Source organism: Lissotriton vulgaris, chromosome 5 (genome assembly GCF_964263255.1).
Source record: "Lissotriton vulgaris chromosome 5, aLisVul1.2, whole genome shotgun sequence".
Classification (NCBI taxonomy): domain Eukaryota; kingdom Metazoa; phylum Chordata; class Amphibia; order Caudata; family Salamandridae; genus Lissotriton; species Lissotriton vulgaris.
The window spans coordinates 1,987,686,427-1,987,709,766 of NC_141693.1; the positions used below are offsets into that span (position 1 = coordinate 1,987,686,427).

The following is a 23,340-nucleotide window of genomic DNA, read 5'->3' on the forward strand; positions in this document are numbered from 1 at the left end:
ATTCCAGATCCTGGCGGTACAAACTGTAAAACTTCTTCCACCCCAGCTGGCCATTTTGATTTTTGGGATAACAAGTTTAAGAGGCGAAGAAGATATGAGCTGCCGAGGAGGGACACATCTACGAAATGTAGTCTTAAAGAAGTTGGGGCCCTGACCTTGTTGAGCTTTAAAGGCATTACAGAGAGACTTCAAATGAGTTAGTTTCTTCATGGGGAGCCAATGCAGTTGTGGTAAAAGATGAGAGACTGATTGAAACTTCGGAATTGACAGAAGCAGACGAGCGGCTGGATTCTGCAGAACCTGGAGCTTATTGAGGCTTTTAATCCGGATGTTTAAGAACAAGGCACTACAATAATCCAGTTTCGATAGGATTAAGGCGGAGATGCCAACTTTCCGAAGCTCCGGAGGGATGAAGGTAGGACTTTCCAGAGGATCTTTAAGGTTAAAAAGCATAGAAGATTATAGAGTTGATATGACCTTCAAAAGAGAGTTTATCATCAAAGAATACTCTTTTTTAACCTTGACTTACATTTAAGATTCCATGTTTTGCATTGGTCACATGTGACTGTGCTGCCTATGACTTCCTTATTCTACAAAAGTGTGAGGGTTTTGTACGACATATGTGTTTTTTGGGCGATTGTATCAACAACATATAAAAGTTAGTAGAGATATTTAAAAAAAAAAAAATACATGTTTTGCTTAGGCAGTGCAGTGCATTGTGGCCACCACTGTATGAAGATCCCACAATTAAAAACTCTGAAGTAGGCATATACTGTTTCTAAAAGACCCAAATGTCGGAAATCTAAAACATTAAAAAAGATCTTTCTCTGGGCTATTAGTGTACCTTGGCACCAACTGCCAATGTTATTAGGTTCAGTTTCACCTTTACTTCAATTTTGAAAGTTAATAAAAACACACTAGTTCAAAGTATATTTCTAAACTGATTTTCTTTGCGTGTTATTTCCTGAAAGTTATGAGCTTGGTTGGTAATATTGCTGGTGGGAATGTTTGTGTTCCATAAGACTTTAAGGACCCGTTTATGACTTTGGCGGTGCGGTGCTGGGTCCTCCCCACCGCCACACTGCCAAAGCCGTGGTCAGAGCTCCCGCCAGATTAGGAGTTTCCTTCTGTCTAGCACGCTTTTCTTTTGATGTTCCCATGGTAGTGCCCTGAAAATGGGAACCGCAATGGGACGCCAAAAACACTTCTTGCACGGCATGGACTTCAAAAGTCCATGCCGTGCAAGGACTGGTGTATATGCACACAGGGGGGCACATGTTTGAGAGGAAACTCGTAATATGCCTGGCGGGACTGTGGTGGTCCCGTCAAGCATATTGCGGCCTCTTACCACCGCAATGCCGCCAGGAAACAGTGGTTCCCTGGTGGTGGCGACGGCGGCAGGCAGTTGCAGTCTGACTGCCTGATTCATAATAAGACACCTGGATGACCACCACTGCCGCGCCCCCATGAGTCTGGCGGTCCGTGGACCACCAGACTCATAATTTGGCACTTAATTTATAACAGACATTTAGAGTATGGATATCGCATGACTTGTGATCTGCTACCTCGTTCTGGGAACTTCTTAAGGAAGGAATGATTCCAAATGTTAGTTGAAGTATGTACAGATGTACCAGGAAACCGTAAAAATATTATTTGTACTATTTGTCCGCAGTATCAAATTCACTGCATAAGGAAAACTTCTGGTCTATACATTACTCAGCTTAAATGATATTACATATTACATCCCTTTAGCCCCACAGCTGGCTCCTTGCTTGACCCACACACTCACCGCTCGCTGCCAAGCTCCACAGGGCACCAGAACAAGACAGGCAGATGTTTCGGTTCTCCGTGAAGCGAGAGAGGATCTGCAGCACATCCAACACCACCCCGGCTCTGGCCAGCTTCTCCGCAGCCGCTTCTAAAGAGAAGAACACAATCAGCAAGAACCACTTAAGAGGCATCATCACTACTGCAGAAGGAAGAAAAAGAAGTGGGAATGTTTAGAAAAAATCCAAAGTGTGATAGAATCTGACCAATTGTCAATGTGTCAAAGAGAAGTAGAAGAGAAGGAAACTGTATCTGCATGGTGAATGTGATACTTCTAGTCAGGGCTCTCCATTCTCAACAGAGGCGGAATCGTCTGTACCAAACGCAAAGCCTGTAAAAGCTTCTCTAAAAACAATGCTGTCACCTTAGAAACGAATTCAGAGCAATCCAAGTCAGGACATCTTTCACATGCACAATTGCCACCCCAAATTGTTGGGTCACTCATCAACACAGTCAGTTCCAACGTTTTTTGCCATTAAAAGATTTACCAAGCAGTGGCTGTCAGAGATGATGGCTCGATAAATGCTCTGAAGGAAGAAAGTTCAGGAACCTGAGACTACGAGGATTACCATTAGAGTAATATTTTCTTGCCCTTCATTCAGCTCTCCCTTGTTGACCAGCTCGCTCAGCAAACTGGCTTCACAGCTAAAAACTCCTGCAGAGAGGTAAAACTGCACACGCCCAGTCAGGCTTGCAGCAAATTCATTGCACAGAACTTGCTGGTCAAAAGATGTGTTTTTCTTAGAATATGTTTGCAGAAAGGTACCGATGTTGTGGCAAAAGGAGCACAGAGGGTTGACAGAGGGTTGATAGGCTCAACATTCAAATTGTGGGTTTTTGTCAATGACATATCAACATCTTTTGGGGATTTCTGGGACCATAGTTAATTGTAAGATGCCTTGGCCAATTGGCTAATTTTCCAGTATAAGTGCTCCTCTACAGTTAATATGGACCACGTCTGAAATGATCAGGTCATCTTGAGAAGTCCAGGAGCTCCCAAGTCCTGCAGCTCTCTGCCTTTTCTCCAGAAGGAACTTGCAAATGTGTGTACCAGCAGGTTTCCTCTCCTGATAGGGCAGCAGATGGCCCAATTACAAGGGTGCAAACTTCTAAGCAACACCAGCAGCTGACGCAGACTTGCTAACCAAGCCCGGGCCTGAATTACCCTCAGCTAGGTGTCAATGCTTCCATCATGAAACAACATCCAGGCTCTCCTTTGGTCCTAGCCCCTATTTGAACTTTGACAAGAGATGTTTCTTCTACAATCTCAGATGAATTACAGCACAGAACACATAAGAGTGTACTGAATACCAGTCCCAAAATCACACAATGAAAGTCTGGTGAGTGTCAGGTGACTTAAAAGACACCAATTTGAGGAAGGTGATCTAGTGGAAAGCAGAACTGCCCAAATAATGAAAAGCACTTGAGAATTCGATCTCTGTGTGCTGAATAACATGGAAAACACAGAAACTAGTGGTAGAGAGTGACTTATTATGAAGGTTAGAGTTCACACATACTGAGGGATGGCGCTAAATTCTTTTACTGTGGTAATGATCTCTTTAAAAAGGCTTTTCAGGTCCTTCCTGCTGGAATATGGCTATCCTAGGTAGTTTGTCAAAAGAGAAATAAGGATGGCAGAACAAAGCTAATATCCCATAGTCCTTTTGCCTTGTATGATCTATGCTCTTGTTAGGATTAATCTACTGCTCATCCGTATCACATAAACCTGGACATCTTGATCGCCTACTTTTCATTTTTTAACCTTTCTCCCTTATCATAAGCTGTAGCACTTAAAAATAGCAAACATTATTTTCCCTCATGAACTTGCCCAAAACCTCCAGCCCCTTTTCCGCAAAAGCCACCCAAAGTGGCATTACTTCAGGAATGTGCATTTACATTAAATGAATCAAATGTGATAACGTTCTGTTGGGCAATTTAGAGACATACTGAGGAGGGAAACAACCCTAACAACGCGGGCATCACATCGCAATGCTATTACAACGCGGTCATTACAACAACCGCGTTGTTACCACGCAAAGCTGTTACTACACAAATCATTACATCGACTTACAGTAGATGGCCCGCTAACATTAGAAATAGTATAGTTTACTAGTCCAACACCTTCCCTACTGTTACGTAGGCTGGAGGTGGAACAGTAAATTATACATTTCTAATGTCAGCGCGCCATCTACTGCAAGTCGATGTAATGACTTGCGTAGTAATGGCTTTGCGTGGTAACAACGTGTTCGTTACAACGGCCGCGTTGTAATGGCATGCGGAGTAATGGCTCGCGTTGTAATGAGTCATATTCACAGAGGCACCAGATTTAATGTGTATTTTTCACTGTCGAGCAGTATAAAAGGAAATCAACACAAATTAAAAGACTGCTGTGACTCTTGTCACACCAATCAAGATAACCTCCACATACCTTTACAAAGGTTAAGAAACTAAGACCATCCACAGGTGCTTCAAGGACTTCTTATTTTGTGGCTCCTGCAATTTGTCAGACCCCATTCAGGGGAATATATGGTAAACAAGAGCACCGGGCCACAGTTGATGAGGTTGTTTGCCACTGCTAGCCTGAGACCCGTCCAAATATGGCTCTTCAAACTGGGCCATGTACACCCTTTTCGGACTGGACTCTCAGGGTAGTGAGGTTTAGCAGTCCAAGGCTTCTGAGGGAGGTAGCTTGGGGCAGAGACTCAGAACTCAACAACAAACACACACAATAAATCACTGTCCAACCTAATGCTTGTCTATTTAGTAAAGGAAAGCATTTTAATACCACAGTAGTATCAAATAATACACAATACGATATGGCTACGACTACACATTTAAATGATCTCACCCACGGGCTCTTAAAGAAGCACACCACCGGCTATTGTACTCTTATCCCTGCCCTAAAGTGACCCCACTTTCTGTGCTGACCTCCGTACAAGTTTAGTTTAGACATGATAAGGCATAGGTGCAAGTTTCATAAAGTGGGATGTTTGGCTCCTTCGCAGGTGTGGCCTTCAAGCCGGACTGCTGGAGGGTGCTGTGCTTTGGCAGTTATAGCCCCCAGGCCAGACTAGTGGGTGCTTGTCTTCTTCAGCAGCTGCGGCCTCCGGGGTAGATCTCCCGCTTTGCCAGTGATGCCTCTTCCAAGGTAGCGTCACACATCGGCAACACCGGTCCTTCCAGCAGAAGTGGTGGACAGCTTAGTGTTCCTTAGTTCAAAGTTTCTTTACACAATTCACCAGAGGAACCTTGCTCTGAGAGATTGCATAACCCCTTACAACATTGGTTGTTCCAGTCAACACTCTCTTTTTGGCAGAAAGCTTCTTCTGGGTGTTCCGCAAACCAGGAACACAATTGGGCTTCCCTCTCTTAGCCAGCAGGCATGCTTGTATACGCTAGGAAGACCCATAGATTCTCTAGTGGATTTCAGGTCCCATCACCTCTGCGACACCGGTGGTCATGCAGACACCAGCAATGGTCATACAGCCACTCTTTTCAGTGCTTTGCTGAGCACCCGCTCCCTTAGTCAAGAAAAACATGGACGTGTAATAAAGCTGGGTGGTTTGGGTCCCACTTTATCCATATTTTCGACTGTTGCAGGCCCTGGAACTGGCTTGAGTGTAATGCTTTATAAATGGTTCGCACACAAAGAAGTGATGATGCTGGCTCCAGGCAGGAGTATCCAAAACATGGACACATTTAAGTGGAAATACTCTTCTACTTCAGAAATGCTGATGGCAGAGATGCACAATCATAGACAGACAAAAGGGCAAGCCGTGCCTAGAAACCTCCTCACCTTTATCAACAGAATCTGCTGACTCACCAACCTCTCCACCACCATCCACCCAATGGCAGTTAGCAAGAAAATGAAACCAGCAACCCCTTCCTAAAAGGTCCTCATAGAATGTCAAAAGGCTACCCCCATCTCCATCCTCCCAGTGTCTGAGTCTCCACCATCCAGCCGCAGGAATGCACGCATACTTTCTGCGGAAGCCGGATCCATTCTTCACCTTGTGCCATGCTGACCAAAGAGCCACCAAGAATGGATCCCACTCATACAAGCAAAAATCTTCAGATTGTGCAGTCTTCCTGTCATCCAGAAGACACACATACACAATGTACAAATGCACTAGACATGCACACTTAATGTCAGCACAGTAGTCTGAGGGCCACACTAAAGTGTAGCTTCCATCCTAGTGGAGCTGAAAGGCCACACTCCTTTCTGACACAGAAAATGACCTGTTCAAGATTAATAATTCACACAAATGGGTACACTGTCACCACTCCATCCCGTCAACAACCTAAAGCAAGGACAGTAGTCCTAAGTCAATAAAAAAGGGCTTACTTGGTGCACCCCTCACAGTGACTGAATCATTTCTGCACCCTTTCATCGCCGTAGACAGGCCTTGGCTGCAGCATTCATGCTCGGTTAGCGTGTTAGCTGGGGTGGTAAAAAGTCAGGATTCCAGTTCCAAATGCAGTTGGGTCACTCAGGGCAGGGGTACATACCTGTAGGCCACGCATGGGACATTTCCCGCCCCAGTGTAATGGCGGAGGAAAAAGGGACTATGATAAAAATTACATTATTTTGCAGATGAGCATTGAATGAAAAGACTAATGTCCAGTGAGTCTTCAGTAATGTTACTGATTTCTACTCTTACATTTAAGAGCCATTTTGTGGTAATATACACCCATAGTGTGATATTATTGAGCCCTCTGATGATGCAATTGAACTCTACATAATGCTATGTAGTCCAATACTGTGATGTTACTGAAGCCATATAGTGAAACATTGAAAATATGGTGACATCCCTCAGCCACATTTTGAGGTCTACGGGTATGTTAGGATGTATTTAATCTATTTTGTGATGTCTTTCGTGCTGATTTTGTGATGGATAGCACAGTGTTCACCAATTCATTGGTCTCTTATAATTCAGCTTTGTTGCTTTCTTCAATCTATAGTGCTGTTTTGAGCCCTTATGCGATATTATGCTGTTAGGTCATGTGATGTCTGTTTAAAGGGGACAACCTTCTTAGGTTGCTGAATAAACATGCCCTAGGTTTGAACAATAAACCTGTCTACCAACAAGGAAGAGTAAATGAGCAGATCACTTACCGCTAGCGGACACCATCATGAGCAGCTGACATGCCACGGTGAGCAGCTCAACGCTGCCGGGGAAACTCCGGATGGCTTGTAATAGGACATTGATTAGTTCTTCACCTGTCATGATGTCAGCTTCCAGTCCTTCTTCTAGAACTGGTAAGGAGGCAAGCAATTGACAAGATCATCCACTGGGCTCATTCTGCTAATGTCAGATGTGCTGAAAGACATAGTGATGCTGCTTCTACCATTGCTGCTCCCATGTTATTCCTGAACCACTACCAACCTTAAGGCCACTCTACAGGTGAAATGTGCTGAGTTGAGGTGGGAAGGTTTTTTACACTTCTACGGCTATTGTACGCTTGAAATCTGGTTTATCGAGCTTCTCTATGCCTACCTGCAATCACACAAAGACCCTTCTCAATGGGTTAGAGATTTCCTGCTTGATCTTTCTGCGGTCTTGCTATGCAGACACCGGTTAGGTGCATACCCGATTGTGCTTTTAGGCAATTGGGCAGTATTCAGTAGGTACTAAAGATGGTAATGAATGTGGTTCAATATTACCCTTTATTAGACTACAAATTCTGACAGAAAAGCAAAAGGCTTTGTGATACTTGGCTCAGCTGTAATGCCAATACTTCCACTTATGTAGCTGTGTGCCACTGTGTGATGCATAGTAATGTGCTATACCCTATCTGCACCACTGAGGTCTCAAAACAATGAGGAGCACAAAGAGGGCACTAGCGTGATATGTTTCTCTGGACACTGAAGATCTTACATGTTCGTTATCTGGTCCAAGAAGCCCAAAGACACCACATGAGGGAAGGAACTGAAATAAATTGTACACGAGTGAAAGAAGTGATGGTTTTTGGTAATATGAAATGCATCTATCTAATATGTTATGCACTTGCAACAGAATGTCAAAGAACCAGTTTCATGATGAGTAATTAAGCAAAATAACTAATCTTATTACTTTGGAAATGTGGATATTATGTGCAAAAAGTATTACTAACAGAGCTGCTGAGGATAAACTGAGGGATGGCTGACTTTGGTTTATGCCTCCTGGCTTTAGTAAGTGTGTTGACAAAAATCTCAATTTCCACATGGTTCAACAGATCTCTGGTAAGATTTGTACCTTGTCCAGTGAGATCCTTCAGCACGCGGAGACCTTCCAACTGCACATCCATGGACCCACTGTATGACGTCATTGTTTGAGCCACAATTCGTACAATGTCTTTTCGGAGGCAGAAAGCTGCAGAAAGAGCAGAATGTACTTAGATATTACATAGAAATGGAAATGGGTCTCCGCTCAATACATGCCCATTCACTTCATGTAAACGAATATGTGACCTGAATTTTTTTACAATAATCTTTTTCGTTGAGGGCCATCAACTACCACACCCCCTCAAGACTACTGACTCTTGTAGAGGGCAACAAACACAAATCATGTTCTCTCCCTATATTGGCGCTCCAGTGCTGTCTCTTGTACAGCACTGCACTGATCCTAGATATGTTTGTGCTACATAAATAACCATACAAACATCCAACCTAAGTTAGCCCCTTCTCCACGGTTTAATTAAAGGGGCTCACAGGGTAGCTTCAGCCACTAGAAAGTGAAGTTCTGAAGTAGGTCAGAGCCAATCACTAGCCAGGTGGTGCCACAATGATGCTTACCAATGGGTGTCACCTACTTATAGGAGGACTGATTTCAGCGATAGGTGGTGTGTGTATACTTCAAATCAACAAGAAGTCTTATTGGCTTGTTTAGCATTTGGCGGACAGGGCACTCCACTACAAACTGCGAGAGGTTGAGAATTGATGGCCAATAGAACATTCTCCCTAGGCATTATCTAAAGACATAAGAGTACTACGACCAAAAAAGAGAGTAATATATATATCTTGTGATCGCCAAACCCATTATTGAATGCTTATTGGGTGCTGGAAAAGCCCCGATGGTGGTAGAATGGGAACGGGACATGGGTTGGTGTATGACAAATGAAAAGTCGATTTATCTGGGGATGGGTTGTCCATGCAAATGGGGGCTGGTCTGGGCCTGAACACTGACCCCAGCTTGGAACATGAGGGTCATGATCAGGGCTTCCCCTAGCATTGAGAAAAAATCATACAGGGCATGGGCTTCACTCAATTTCTTTCTGCTATAATACTGTACATATTCTGCTTGTAAGGGTTTCCTCCCCAGAAATGGAGCGCATAAATGCTATATGATGTACTGCTGCTGAATTGTTTGTTGTTTTTGAAAATGCAATAAAAAAATTTGGAGCAAAAAAGGCAACCTATTTTTGGTCCAGCTCATGGTACCTTCTGTGAAATAAAGAGTCATAGATTGACACTAATAGCTACGGTAATTACTGGAATTTGATATCTATACAAGTAAAGAAGCAATATCCACTTGAAAGTAGAACAGAGAAAACATTTATTGCAAAGGAGATTTGTTGTAAGTTTTATGCTGAATATTCCATTGCCTTTGAGTGTTGAATTACATATATTCCATAATGAACATGTTGCCGATAAGTGTTTCACCTGTATGCAAGTTGAGCATGGGCTTTTTCAATGACAAAATAGGTCTAGAATAATGAATTGAAATAGCAGTTACACACATTACAGGGCACTGAAGACAGCTCCAGTGAGAGGCATGACTGCAGCCTTTCCTATATCTTACTTATAGCCAAGAAAATGAGGACCTTACCCCACTCATCCTCCCATGACCCCACCTGCAAAAACCTTCAGCGAAATGTTCAAATAGCAAGCTTGATAGCAGACCACAAACGTAAAGCCCTGGGTGGACGTTAAGTCCAGTTCAGTAAAACTCAAACAAATATCATGCCGTTCTCATAGTCCACAGCATATTTACATACATCCAAGGTAGAAGCTACGCCAAACTCAACTAGTCGCTTGGGCAGAATCCAGCTGGTCTGCGGTTCCTTCAATGCCTCATCTGCCTCGCCTGAGATACAAACTGGTGAACAGGATTAATATTCAATGTCTAGGCACCTTTATCATTAGTACACAAAATACCATTTACCCAAATTATACCTCAAAGAAAGATTGGGTCAAGCATATGTACCTCGCCATGAACAGCATTTCAGTAATGTTTGGCACCACTGTCCATATTGGGCAATGATGGTGATGATGGTCGAAGGTCTCTCTACGGGGCACGTCGCTGGCTGGGCAGAATGGCAGAAATCCAGTCCCAGTGCCCCAAAGCCCTTCTGCTGTGCAGGTGCAGATGTCTCTTCTGAGTCATAATTATGATAGACAGCACTGCACTGTGCATGAGATGGTGGGGTGCATTCACCCCACTTTGCGCTCAAGGTCAGTGGGCTAAAGACTCCCATCAGGGCTTCCTAACACAGTTCACTGCATTTACAACTAGCCCATAAAGCTTCCATCTTACTGACAAACTGGAAAAGGCTGCAACAACAGCTAATGCCACCTTCAGCTTAGGATCAACGAGTGCCATTATTATAGAAGTGAAGCCACCAAAGAGAACCTCAAACGGTCAGCACCGACCCAGCGTCCAGGTTGTCAATGAGTAGGAATTAGCAATTCTAATGCTAAAAAAGCATTGCAGTACAAGGAATTAACAACCTGTGCACCTCAACTGGCTTTCAACCCCAAATATGTGAGAAGGCCATGGCCTAGCAATTAATGGAACCAGCAAATGTATCTCAAACATTAACTACCTCATTTAAAGCCTGGTAGGCACCCACCAACCCCAAAAGTCATGGCAGACTGTGGCCGCCGCTCCCTAGCACTGGACTGTGCACCCTACTAACGGATCCCTGCGTACTTGGCACAGGTAGCTAGAGTCTTCACTGTAACTGTTGGGATGACTGTTGCAGTGAAGGTAGTGAACTGGGATCAGTGGACACCATGTTTGTTTTAGCCGCTGAGCACATTTTCTGTTTTTCCAGAAACAAACCGCTTAAAAAAAACCACAATGGTCTTGCTGTGCAGGGAGTTTTCTCCTTGCATGTGGGAGTCATTAAGATATTTCCCTGTATCAGGGCAGAATTCATCAGATGCAGGGCTGATACGACAGATGTATGAATCAAAGCACAGAAACATACCCTCCTCCGTGCCAGTGAGTGCGGATAGCTGCTGCAGAGCCAGTATTTGTGCATCTTCATATTCTTCATAAACCTGCATGAAATCTGTGGGTTAAAACAAAGCAAATGGTTATTTGTGAAACATTATTTCAAAAACCTTGCATAAGAGGTGATTCAAGAGCTAGGATGGATTGCATCAGAAGTGAGCTGGCTTATTCGGGAAATCTGCCTCCGCGGCAGTACTTCAGCAGGACTGGTGTGCAGAGACGGACACAGTGTAGGGAAAGTACCAGATTTCCATTTAAGCCAGCTTACTTCTGCAGTAAAAGGTATGGAAATACTACCTATCCGTAACTGGAGTCCTCCCATGAAGGTTTAATATATAAACATACTTTTGAATGATTCCAAATCGCCAGGCTGTATTGTGAACATGAGAGTGCTGGACGCATAAAATAAAGCCCATCTTTTGTCTGGCCAATGTTGTGGACAGACCGAAGCCCCTCCCTGGAGTTTCCCTCAAGTTCCCAACACCATGTGAGTCAACACTGTACTTTCTTACCTAGCTGAAGGGAGGCTCTACTGTGAATCTATGAAATGTGCAAAGATACATGCAGGTACCATTAGGTAGGTATCTATTGCTTCTCTGACACCCAGTCTTTCATAGGTTCAGATGCTACTGAAATAGAATACCAAATGGTGCTTAAGAAAGGCAAGGAGAGAATGAGGCTCACTTTGCTGAATCCGCTTCTGCAGTACTACCTGCCCAGCTCTGTCTTCACTACGGGACTGGAAGTCCAAGTATTAGTGCTTGATAAAGTTAAACATACCCGCTGCCCGCCACATGGCAGCTTTACAAACGTCAATGATCAGCTCTCCTACATAGAGTGCTGTGGCCAGTGCTATCCTCCTGGTGGAGCACCACCTGAGCACTATCACTTTTTAATGTTAGACTACATAACTAACCTTACACATCCCTATAGACTCAAGCAGCTGTCGTTCTTGTCTAAGCTCAAGTGTGGATTCCTCCTTGTGTTAAGAGAGGGCAGCAGTTTCAGGCGTTTTGAAAGCGAACATTACCACTTCACTCTCACGAAATGGTACAACCCTATTTTTGTATTAATTTAGGAGTTCTGTAAAGAGATAACATATCACCGTATAGCCAGTAGCGGTTGAAGGAACGTCATTAGGATCAATTGAACCCAAAGTCTCGGGTGACTGCGACTGTGTCTTTCTGTGTTGTAGTGAAAGGCCATGTGGATGAGAATGCCCCTATTCCATTGGCTGACAGTGCCAACCCAACATCGTAGCAAGATTGAAGAAAATGTTTGAGTTATGTTAGGTGCTGGATTGGCTTTATGATCAAAGAAAACATCTGAAAGAACCAACCCCACAACTCATTCACAACCCTCTGTGAAAAAAAAGAATCAATCAGACTTCGTATGTATCTGGATATTTCCACAAAATGGATATTTCTTAAGGACCACCTTAGACAGAGGAAGATGGTAGAGCAGTCTTTGAACCTGTAGTGGAATCATGAGGCATTTCCCTTTGCACTAAATATTAAATTGTTTCCATTCATGGAATTTGTTTGGCTGATAAGGATGAGAATGTAAAACTGGCAGATGGCAAAATGGTTCTATAGTCTTCTGGAACATCCAACTGAACAAACACTAAAAACTCCAGAGCGACGCTGCTCTCAAGCAGGCTGGATTGGATTCAACATCTGGTGCAGCCCCAGTGCCAGTCGTAGATACACTCTTAACTCGCCTACCTTCTAGATCGACATGGATGTTAATTCTGTATACTACATCTGTATGACCCCTGCTGGGGCTCTCAGGATCATCCTGAATCTCTCCCTTTCAGCTGGGATAGATTATTGGAAACTAATCGATACTTGAGTAAGCATTTGTAAATCCCCCACATCATAAAACTTTTTCAATAAATCACATTGCATTTAGTGAAGAATAGAATAATCCAACCCCCCTCACAGTTTTTCTGTGGAAATAACCGGATTCTAATACTTGATCCTAATGATATTTAAACCCTTTCCTTAAGGTATTTCTTTGCCTTACCTGTCATCAGATATGAAGTTCTAAACTAATCTAATCAATATGTAGAGCACATGGCTACCCGGAGGCTTCCCAGCGCTGAATCTAAACAGCAGGTCAGAAGTCAGCCCAGTTATGATCTGAGCAAATGAAGATTAGAGAAAAGCCCTGTCTTTAAAGCTTTCTTGAAGTCTAATTCAGAGTCCAACTAATGCAATTTGAGGAGTTCCACAATGTAGATGCCAGACGTTTAAAGGAGAGATCACCACATTTGGATCTACAGGTAGCAGACCTTGTAGATCTGCCCAGGTTTCAAGGTTCAATCAGGGCATGAAGAAATTGAGGCCCCTTCCTGTAAAAAGCCTCTTCCTGTGGAAAGCCCTGTAGGTGATGCACAGATATTTAAATTGAACTTTTTGCTCTATAGGTGACCAATGAAGGTCAACCAAGACCCTTCTTGTGGATCGGTGTCTTGGGATTTTGAAGAGGAGATGAGCAGTGGCAATTTGAAAAGTTAGTAGCCTTTTCTTCACATAGTAAGGGGAACCTCAAAAATAGGGAATTCCCGTAATGCAGCCAAAAGGTAATCGGGGCCTGGATGATGAGTCTCTGTGCCAGAGGGGGCAGGAGATCTAGCACTTTCTTCAGAAGTCTGAGACTCCTGCAGCATTTTGGAGCTAGTGAGCTAGCCAGTACTTCCTTTGTAAGCTGTCATCTAACAGCTACCCAGACTTTTTATTTTATTTTTCAGGGTTGGGGCAGCTCCTAAGCATTCCGGCCAGAGGAGCTGCTTTCTCTTAACTTTATTATTTCCTAGCAGTGTAAGCTCCGTCTGGCCCCTGTTTAATTTGAAGGAACAGTTGGCTTTCCAGTTGGCTACCTCTTTAAGACAGGGGACAAGTTGACTGCAGTTAGTTCCTTGTTCTGGAGTAATCAAAACAACTAATTGTGTATCATCAGCATACAACACTATAGACAAGCCAAAAGATTGGACTAGTTTAGCAAGAGGGTGCAGGTAAATCTTAAACAAAGTGGGATTTAACGTGGAGCCCTGAGGTACTCCATATTTTAAAGACAAAATATCAGAAAAACATGCTTGGTCCCACACCTGAAAAGTTCTGTCTTTGAGGAAGGATTTAAGCTATTGCAACACCCGATCACCTATCCCTTCTTTGCAAGCCTTTCGACAAGGGTTATGTGTTTTTGATGCTAATCAACTGCAGGTCAGATTCTAGACATGCAGGGGATATTGCTGTTAAACACACAGAAGGGGAAAGGGCCAAATTATTTATACTCCAATACCCCAGACCCCCTAAAAGGACTATGTTCACAACAACAATGGGTAAAAAGAGTTCTTCAATATAAACAAAGGGAAATTCCCAATTTGGAAAAAACTGCCCTCACTCACATACCGAAGTATGGGACATGCTTCATCATAGGGCCTGCTACTATGTAGCCACATCCAGGGCGGAGCATTAGGGAGGGGGAAAAAGAATAAATTTCCACGTTACAAGACGTACAACACAATACGTAAATACGTACAACGAGTAACATACATAAGTGATACCGTGTATAGAGGAACACCTCGTGGATCAAAAGTGCGACACAAATAAGTGCAGTAAGGACGTGTGTTAAAACTGATTAGGGGTGCCAAAAGAAAGAATTACTTTATTAGAACCAATTATGGTACCCTTATCAGGATTAAAAGAAAAGAAAGGATGGGAAAATGCCTTATTGAGAAAATAAGGTTTCTCAAGGCTTCCCTCCTACCACTGCTCGAGTCAACATGTTTCGACCATAGATTCGTGCCAGAAAGGTCACCCTGGTCTTCTTCAGGACTGTCGCAGTAGGATCCACTGGTTACCCGTGTCTTAATTAGAACCTTGGGTAGCCCAGCTAGGTGTAGGTCACTAGGATCCTTACTCTGCTGGGTATGTTTCTAAATCAGTGGAGGAAGTATCCCCATATGAATCATGGGAAAACATTCACTAGGGAAGAATAGAGAGAAAAGAACATAAGTGAGAGTGAGTGCTCATCCCCCACAATACAAGGTTTAATCTAAAGAAATCTCTCTTTTGTCCTGAGTATTAGTAATATGCTCAGGCTAGTCTCTATTATATAGCAATTTAAAGCAGGGTTCCTCTCATACTCATTGGAACTTTCATACAAGGGAGGTGGTCATAATCAACCACTCACAGTATATACATCGATAATAATTTACGAGGTATGATACTTCGCAAGACATAGTGACACATTCACACCACCATCACCCAACACCGATACTCCCTCCATCCACAACTAACCTATCCAAATGCTCCCCACAATTGGAGCAAGTCATGAGACTTTATAGAAATAAAAATAAAACAAAGAGTTTAGAGTTCCCATATACGATGGTTTGATTCTCTAGGTGAACTCACCGAGTTTAAACAAGTCAAAAACTAGAATTGATGGCCACCCGAGGGTTTTTTTGCCCATGAACACAATCTGCATGAAGTAAAAAGACAGTGAGGGTCAGATGACTCGCAATAGTTAATTGCTCCTTTGTGGCAGTTTTTCGAAGTTTAGTAAAGTGCCGTTGCTTAAAGTATCCCACCCGCTGCTCTTACCGTTCAGTACGGCAATTACCGCCAAAACATACTCGGGCTCCGAACCACCGCGTAGTAGAAGGACACGGCGTTCCTGGCTCCGTTTATCCAATGCGTCAGGTCGCTACAAGATGACGTAGTCACCAAGGCGACGTCGCGACGTCAGCATGATGGGCCGCGTAGGCCTCCGGGAGTTGTAGTTCCCTATAGCCCGCTCTCACCCACGCCATGCACACAACTCACAATGGCGGTCTCGGCCAGGCAACCCACATGTGCAAAGTGCGCACCGTTTGCGGAACTACCCCGTCCTCTCGGGATTGAATTCCGATGTATGTCTCCCCTCCTGGCCCCTTGACACAGAACTTGAGGGCGGCCAATCCCCGGCATTCATGCAGAGTCAGCAAAAGCAAGGAAAAAGTGCTCAACCCCCATGGGACTCAAGAGAACACACACCCACAGGCATTGGCAGACCCCCATGAGGAGTGAATGGGCACACTCAACGTGAATACGGCCCCAGAGAGGCTCACGTACACAGTACCCACAGGTGAGAGACAATGTCAGCAAATCGGGAGCAGAAAGCATAAATGCATTGGCAAAAGTTATATCGTGTATACGTCCCGCAAGTAGCAAAAAGAGGAAAAAGACGTACTTAGAGAAGGAGGGGAAGATAACATATATCCACCATCACAATCTTGTCGGACCTTAGCAGTACCCTGAGAACCAGTAATAATAATAAGAGGTCATATAGCACTCACTGCCCATCCATGTTTGCTAATGTTGTGTAATTTATGATATAACAGTTTAGTGTGTTTGAGCGGTCGAATGTAGCAAGCCCGATAGGTCAGGGAATACAGACTAACAGAGTACTCAAAAGCATACCTCACTGACTCCTTCAAGATAGGAGGACACCGGGGCCCTGTCATAATGCTGGATGATACCACTGTAGGAATGGTCTTATATTGTGTCGTCCTGTACCCCCACAGGAACAATAAAAAATAAATGATTGTGATTTCATGGGAGTGTATACAAGAGTGGCGGAAGCATCATGGACCAGCTAGAATAGAAACGTCATTCTGGAAATGATAGTTATCATAGTTGTCTCCCTAGTGTTTGCCACGGGATCTCATCATTTAACCCCACTATATGGCTTTTCAAGCGGTAGACCCAACGTTGTTCTCGTTGTAATAGTACTCTCTGGTCTTATAGATGATGTCTACTGGGTTATATCTTCTCAATCACAGTCCATCTGATGTCTTCGATGCTGTGTCCTTGTTCAACGAAATGTGACGTCAGTTTAGTGTTCGTTTTGCCGCATCTGATGGTGCTGCGGTGTTCTGTGATCCTTACTCGCACTTTTCTACTGGTCATCCCTACATACAATTTTTGGCAGGGGCAGGTCAGGAGATAAATCACTCCCTGGGAATTGCAATTAGTGTGTGATCTCTGTTCCCAGGGAGTGGGAAGTCCTAGGTCAATAGAGGTGGAATTGCTCGTCAAATGACAGACACTGCATGAGCCACAGCGAGTATGACCAGTCACTCTAGGTAGACCTGTTGCTGTAAGATTCTCTCTCACTCCTCCTGGGTCCCTGGGTCTAGTGTGTATCAGGAGGTCCCTCAGGTTTTAGCTCCGTCTGAAGGAAAAAAGGGGTGTCTCGATCTTCATCCCCCCTGTGTTCTGGATCTTCCAGTTTTTTTTAAAACCAACTTTCTAATATGTTGGGATGCCGTATTGAATGTAGAAACAAACCCAGGTTTCTTTGGGGCCTCTTGTTAATAGACAGAAGGGTTTCCCGATTTGCGTTAAGTGCTCTCTTCTTCGCTTTCTTTATTACTCTGATGGGGTACCCCCTCTGTTGTAGTTTTGAGGACAGATGTTTAGGATATTGCTGACCTTATCCTCACATATGATCTTGTCCTCCTGATCCTGACTAAAACCCAGCTAAACAACTCCTCTGCTCCAACCTTGACATTCTAATCCCTCCTAACCTGCGTACACAGCATCGACCTTTTTGTTAAACATGCACAAACCCACATTTTATCTGCCTGCGAATGCAAATGCCTCAATATCTCATGCAACAACAGACCTATATGAAAACTACACACATTATATCGCCCAGAAGGAGACAATACGGGGTTCATAGAACAAATCATGGAAACCATAGTAACAAACACTGGTCAACAATGTACTCAAGTCTTCCTTCAACCTCCACTGGAATGATCTGAATGATCCTGCAGTTAACAGCTTTAAAACCTTCCTTTCTGATCTTGACCTGATCCAATTTCTGTAACAAGCCCACACACAACAAAGGGTCGCCCCTAGATCTTATCCCTGTTAAGCCCAATTTTATTCAATTGGAATCTATCCTCCCTGCGATTGGACCGACCACCAGTACATCACATTCCTCCTCACGGAACTTGTGATAACCAACACAGCTCAACTAACCAAACACAGACTCTGGAAAAGGAGCATGCACAACATCACCCGTAATGAACTTTAATCTATCTCCGCCACAACATCCCATCTCCTCCTGGAGAGATGTCAGATGTCCATGATCTTAACAACCACTACATTTGCTCCATGGAGAGTTCTCGACTTGATATCTCCTCTACAACTAAAAACAGTGTCCACAAAATGTTTTAAACCTTGGTATAATTGTAGTCTCAATGCAGAGAGACGCAACATAAGGATAGCTGAACGTCAGTGTAGATCTGCTCCTGCCCTTGGACATCTAAAGCACCTGAGATCATTAAGGAACAAATACTACAAAAGCTTCAGCACTCCAAAAGCTAATTTCTTCAGAAACCAGCTAGACTAAGCTAGTAACTGACCCAAAAATCTTTTTGAACTCATATAACCACAATGGAACTGCACTCCCAATCTGTCCCTTGCTGGTTTCAGTTTGCTACCAAACTGCGAGGAATGCTCTTCTTTCTTTCTACAGAAGACAGAAACCATGAGCATTGATCTACAGATGGCTTTCCGACAATGTCCTCCCCCACCTCAAAGCATCCTCTCTGCCACCAAATCTACTATTCACTCTTGTCCTCCTAGGCACCTCCCCGGAACAAATGCCTCTCGGAACTCTTTCAGAACCTTTGATCCTAACAACGCTGAAACCCTCAAACCATTTCAACCACCCTCTTCCTCCTAACTTCTTCAAGGAGATCATAGCCGCGATACTCCCACTTTGGATCAAGATTGTTAATGCCTTAAGGGGCGTGGCTAACAGCATGGCTGACTAGGTCGAGTCTCCCGGTAGCTCCGGCGAGCCAACATTGATCCGACAGTATAACGGCACCCAAAGGTCCCGTTTTCGACTCCCAGCACAGCCTGAAGACCCTGTGCGCTCTCGGGGAGAAGAGCGAGCGGGCGGAGACAGAGCTCGGAGGCGGAGACCCTCTGAGCCCCGTGTGAGGAACAGCGATGCCGGCCTGCTTTGGTCCGCGGTGTGGCGCCTGAGGCAGTGGACTCCGGAGACTTTTGGCCGGAGAGAGGGGGCTTTGAGATCCAGGACCCGCTGGCATCGCGAGGCCTGGGATCTACCCAGGGCTGGAGGCGGAGGAAGGGGGGCTCGGCCCCTGACGCACTTGGGTGTAATAGCGGTGAGAGCGGCGATGGAGCCCCACATGGACGCTGGCGGTGGATTGGAGGCCTGAGCGCAGACTGGAGCAGTAGCGGCGGTGCCTGGCAGAGGGTCGGTGCTGGACAGGTGGGGAAACCCTTGTGTGTGGAAAGCGACCTGGAGGCCCGGGAGGCAGCGAGTGGCAGAATAAAGTGTGTAGGTCGACCCAGGGGCATACCCGCCTTCCCACCCCTCCCCCCCCCCCTTCGGGGGGCCTGGCTTGCTGACAACTTCGGGCGGAGTGCCTGGCACCGGGGGGCTCTGGGAGGTCACCAACGACTATGTGGCGGATTACGGCCCTGGACTTTTGCCTCGTGGCAGTGCGGAGGGGGGAGAGTGCGGAGCGGAGCCACATAACCAGTGACTGGTGTTTGATAACATTGAGGTACGTGGACTGCTGCTCGAGACAACAATACCTGGGTGCCCAGCATGGGTAAGAAGGAGGCGGCGGCCAGGACACCGAGGCAGGGAACACTGGATAGATATGCCAAGGGCCCTCCCGTCACAGACGCTGAGCCTCAGGCCCCCCACTCGGACACAGCTTTGCTGATGGGGGCCATCCAAGCCTCTAGAGATGACATCAAGGCATCACGAGCGGCCCTAGAAGTTAAAATTGGCGAAGTGGGGTCAGAGGTGACCTGTTGCGCCAGGACTTCCGTAACTTGGCGGAGAGGGTAACTACTGCAGAGAATAGACTGGGTGAGGCGGAAGATGTTATCCAGGGGCTCAAGAAAGATGTAGCAGAGCTCCAGGCCTCCCACAAGCACCTCCAGTGGAAGGTGGATGATGCGGAAAACAGGGCGCGCCGCAACAACCTCCGCTTTGTGGGCTTTAGGGAAGGAATTGAGGGGAATAACATGGAGTCGTTTCTGCATACGTGGCTTCAAAAGACCTTCCCTATGGCACACTTCTCCAAATGCTTTATTATAGAAAGGGCACACCGAGCATTGTTGGTAAAGCCGCCAGAGGGGGCCCGGCCGAGACCTGTGATTGCCAGTTTCTTGAATTTCGCGGATCGCGACACGATCCTGAGAGAAGCCAGAAGACTTGGGGAGATCAGGTTGGAGAATGCGTCCATCATGATTTTCCTGGACTACAGCCAAGAAGTACAGAAACAGCGCCGCTCCTTCGATCAGGTGAAGGCAAAGTTGAGAGACCTGCATTTGCAATACATGCTCCTCTTCTCGGCCAAGTTGAAAGTTATATTCCAGGGGAAAGCGCATTTTTACACACACCCGGAGGACGCCTGGCAGTGGCTCGAGGAGCGCCCGCCCCTGCAGAACCAGGAAGGCCGACCGACGGGAGCCCGGGCCTAGCACGTCGATGACGTAGGCCCAATGTCGACAGCCGAGAACGCAGAGATCCAGAGGGTCCCGCGGAAACAGGAGGCAAATGTCAACTCCATATCCTGCGCCAAACTCAGCCCGTAGGAGTCGGAGGAATTCGTCCTCCCCGGTCGTGGGTAACCGGTTAGGTTCCAGATTCAGCTGTCTGGCAGGGAATGCACGGTCCGAAGGGGAGCAGGACACTGGCGGACACTCTTCTGGTGATGAGGACGCGGGGTCCCCGTCCATGCATCCTTTAGTGGTAGCAATCAATGAGATGGAGAAAGAGGCGGACGGTGGGGCTGCGGCATCCCCAGACGATAATCAGGACTCACATTCGTGAAGTTGGGACTTTCGGGACACTGGTGATGCAGGCTCATGACCGGATAGCATGCAAGTTGGCATACCCCCCTGTTTTTGCATCTTTGTTCTGGGAGTAAATTGTTTCCCAGTGACTACGAAGAGCTGAGAGAAGTGTTCCAGGGCCTCAGGATTATATTCTGGGGTTAGACTACTAGGGGGGTTTCAAGGGTAGGCGACAGACCCTCTACTTCTGGACAGTCCTGTACGTGACCATCTGGCAGGAATGGGACCGGAGGGGGGAGGAGGTAGGGAGGGGGGAGCGGGGACGGGGGGCAGTTGTTCCATGTTTGGGGACCAGGGAAAAGGGACAGGAAATGTTTATGGTGGTTCTGGGGGAGGGGGGAGTTGAAATGAAATGAAATGAATGAGATTTATATAGCGCACGACTTACCCTGGGGCATCTCAGCGCTTGCTTAGGGAACCCGTCCTGGTATTCCCCTGTGAGATATCCTGGCAGGGTATCCACAAGGTGAAAGCCAGGCATCCCACCGCGAGGGGCCGTTGTGGAGATTAAGCAAGCTATTGCCCAGAGTCGCAGAGTGTGAACCCGTGAGTCGAGAAGGCACCGGAGCGAGAATTAACGAGTCAGTGGAATTTTTTAGCCCAAGACCCGCCGAGGCGGGGAATTGAACCCTGGTCCCGGGCCGAACTCAAGCTCCAGGTCTGCCGCCTCTAACCCCTGAGCCACACTTCTCCACGAGTTTGGGGGGGAACGGTTTATTGCATGTCAGGACACTCAAGCGCATCCGTGGCTGTGGGCCCGCCGCATGGACCCTATGGGACAAAACACACAGTCATACAGGATAGGATGATGGCAAACTCGCTGGGGGAGGACCCTTCACCGGGGGGGATTAAGGTCTTAACGTGGAATGTCAACGGCCTAGGCAGCAAGATTAAGCAGGGGTTAGTGCATAATTATGTCAAAAGAATTAGAGCTGATGTTATACTGCTGTAGGAAACACACTTGCAGGGCACTAAATGTAACTTCCTTGCTAGAGGGCAATATAGAACACTGGCCAACGCAGGTTTTACCTCAGGTTCCAGGGGGGTAGCAATTCTGATCAGGAAACACCCGCCATTTCACATCTCACAGACATGGGTGGACCCACAGGGGACATTTGTGGGAGTGATGGGGCACTGGAGAAGGAGGGACTACACGTTCCTCTCGGTCTACGCCCCACCTAAGCTGCAGGCAGGTACATTGAGAGCTATCACTGATATCCTACTCAACACCTCCAACATGGTCCAGATACTTGGGGGAGACTTTAAAGATGTCATGGACCCTGGGCGTGACCGGACGGGAGGGAGAGATAGAGCCCCGACCAGCACTTTGCTAGCGAGGACGATGGCCAAACTGGGCTTAATAGATGTGTGGAGGTGGCGGCACCCGGTGACTGAGGAGTATTCGTTCTTTTCTGGGGCGCATAAAGTCTACTCTCGACTGGATTATATCTTTATGGCCAGAGGGACACAGCAGATTGCTGACAGGGTGGAATATCAGGCGCAGGGCATATCCGATCACTCTCCCCTACTGGCTGAAATTGGGGGACACAGGGGGAAACCGATACGTGGCGTTTGGCGGCCTGGGACTTACAAAACGCAGACATCTTGCGTGGCCTTAGGGCAGATGTGAAGGTGTACATTGCAGGAAATGAAGGCTCAGTCCCTTCCCGAGTGATGATTTGGGAAGCCCGCAAGGCAGTACTGCGAGACAGAGCCCAGAATAGGGTAGCAGGGGAGAGGAGGAAAGCGGAGGAGGAAGCCCGCGCGCTGGAAACACAGATCCTGGCGCTGGAACAAAAGCACCAGATGGGGGGGATCCAGGTACCCTCAGGCAATTATTAGACGTGCAACTCCAGTATAGACACCTGGTGACGTGGGGAGGCGAAGGCGCAGGCCTTGGCGTGGCTGCACCGCCTGCATGATGTCGGGGATAAGTCCGGCAGGCTGTTGGCATGGCTCAGTAGGAAAGAGAGGGACACGAGGTGGGTAGAGAAAGTGAGGGACTGCCAGGGAAGTTGAGTACAGACGGACAAACAGATAGCTGAAACTTTTGCGGCCTACTACAATGCCTTTTATAAAGCCAGGGATTTAGGGACGATGGACGATGCACTGCATTACATGTCCTCCATAGAGTTCCCAGGACTTGAGGAGGCGGACCAACGCGACTTGGAAACTGACATCACGGTGGACGAAGTCAGGGACGCCTTGACCAGGCTTAGAGCAGGAAAATTCCCGGGCCCCAATGGCTTTCTGGCTGAATTTTTTTTTTTTACAGCAGATCTCGGCCAGGCGCCAACGAAGATGGCCGCCTAGGAACCGAGCTCCGCCGGGACGACTGTTGTCCCCGTAAAATCCGGCAGTAGATCCTGGCTGGACTACACCCCGACAGGCGC

At 46.3% G+C, this 23,340-nt stretch overlaps 1 protein-coding gene across 2 annotated transcripts in view; it reads right to left on the reverse strand.

Moving 5' to 3' along the window:
* The window catches only part of STKLD1 (serine/threonine kinase like domain containing 1), a 376,807-nt gene that overhangs the window by 251,699 nt on the left and 101,768 nt on the right, over positions 1-23,340 (reverse strand). For both annotated transcript variants that reach the window (XM_086924725.1, XM_086924724.1), the window contains exons 11-14: positions 11,020-11,103; positions 8,064-8,180; positions 6,944-7,084; positions 1,790-1,918 (exon numbers count right to left, since the gene is read on the reverse strand). In XM_086924725.1, coding sequence (XP_086780851.1) covers positions 1,790-1,918; positions 6,944-7,084; positions 8,064-8,180; positions 11,020-11,103 — 471 coding nt within the window. The remainder of the gene's footprint in view (positions 1-1,789; positions 1,919-6,943; positions 7,085-8,063; positions 8,181-11,019; positions 11,104-23,340) is intronic.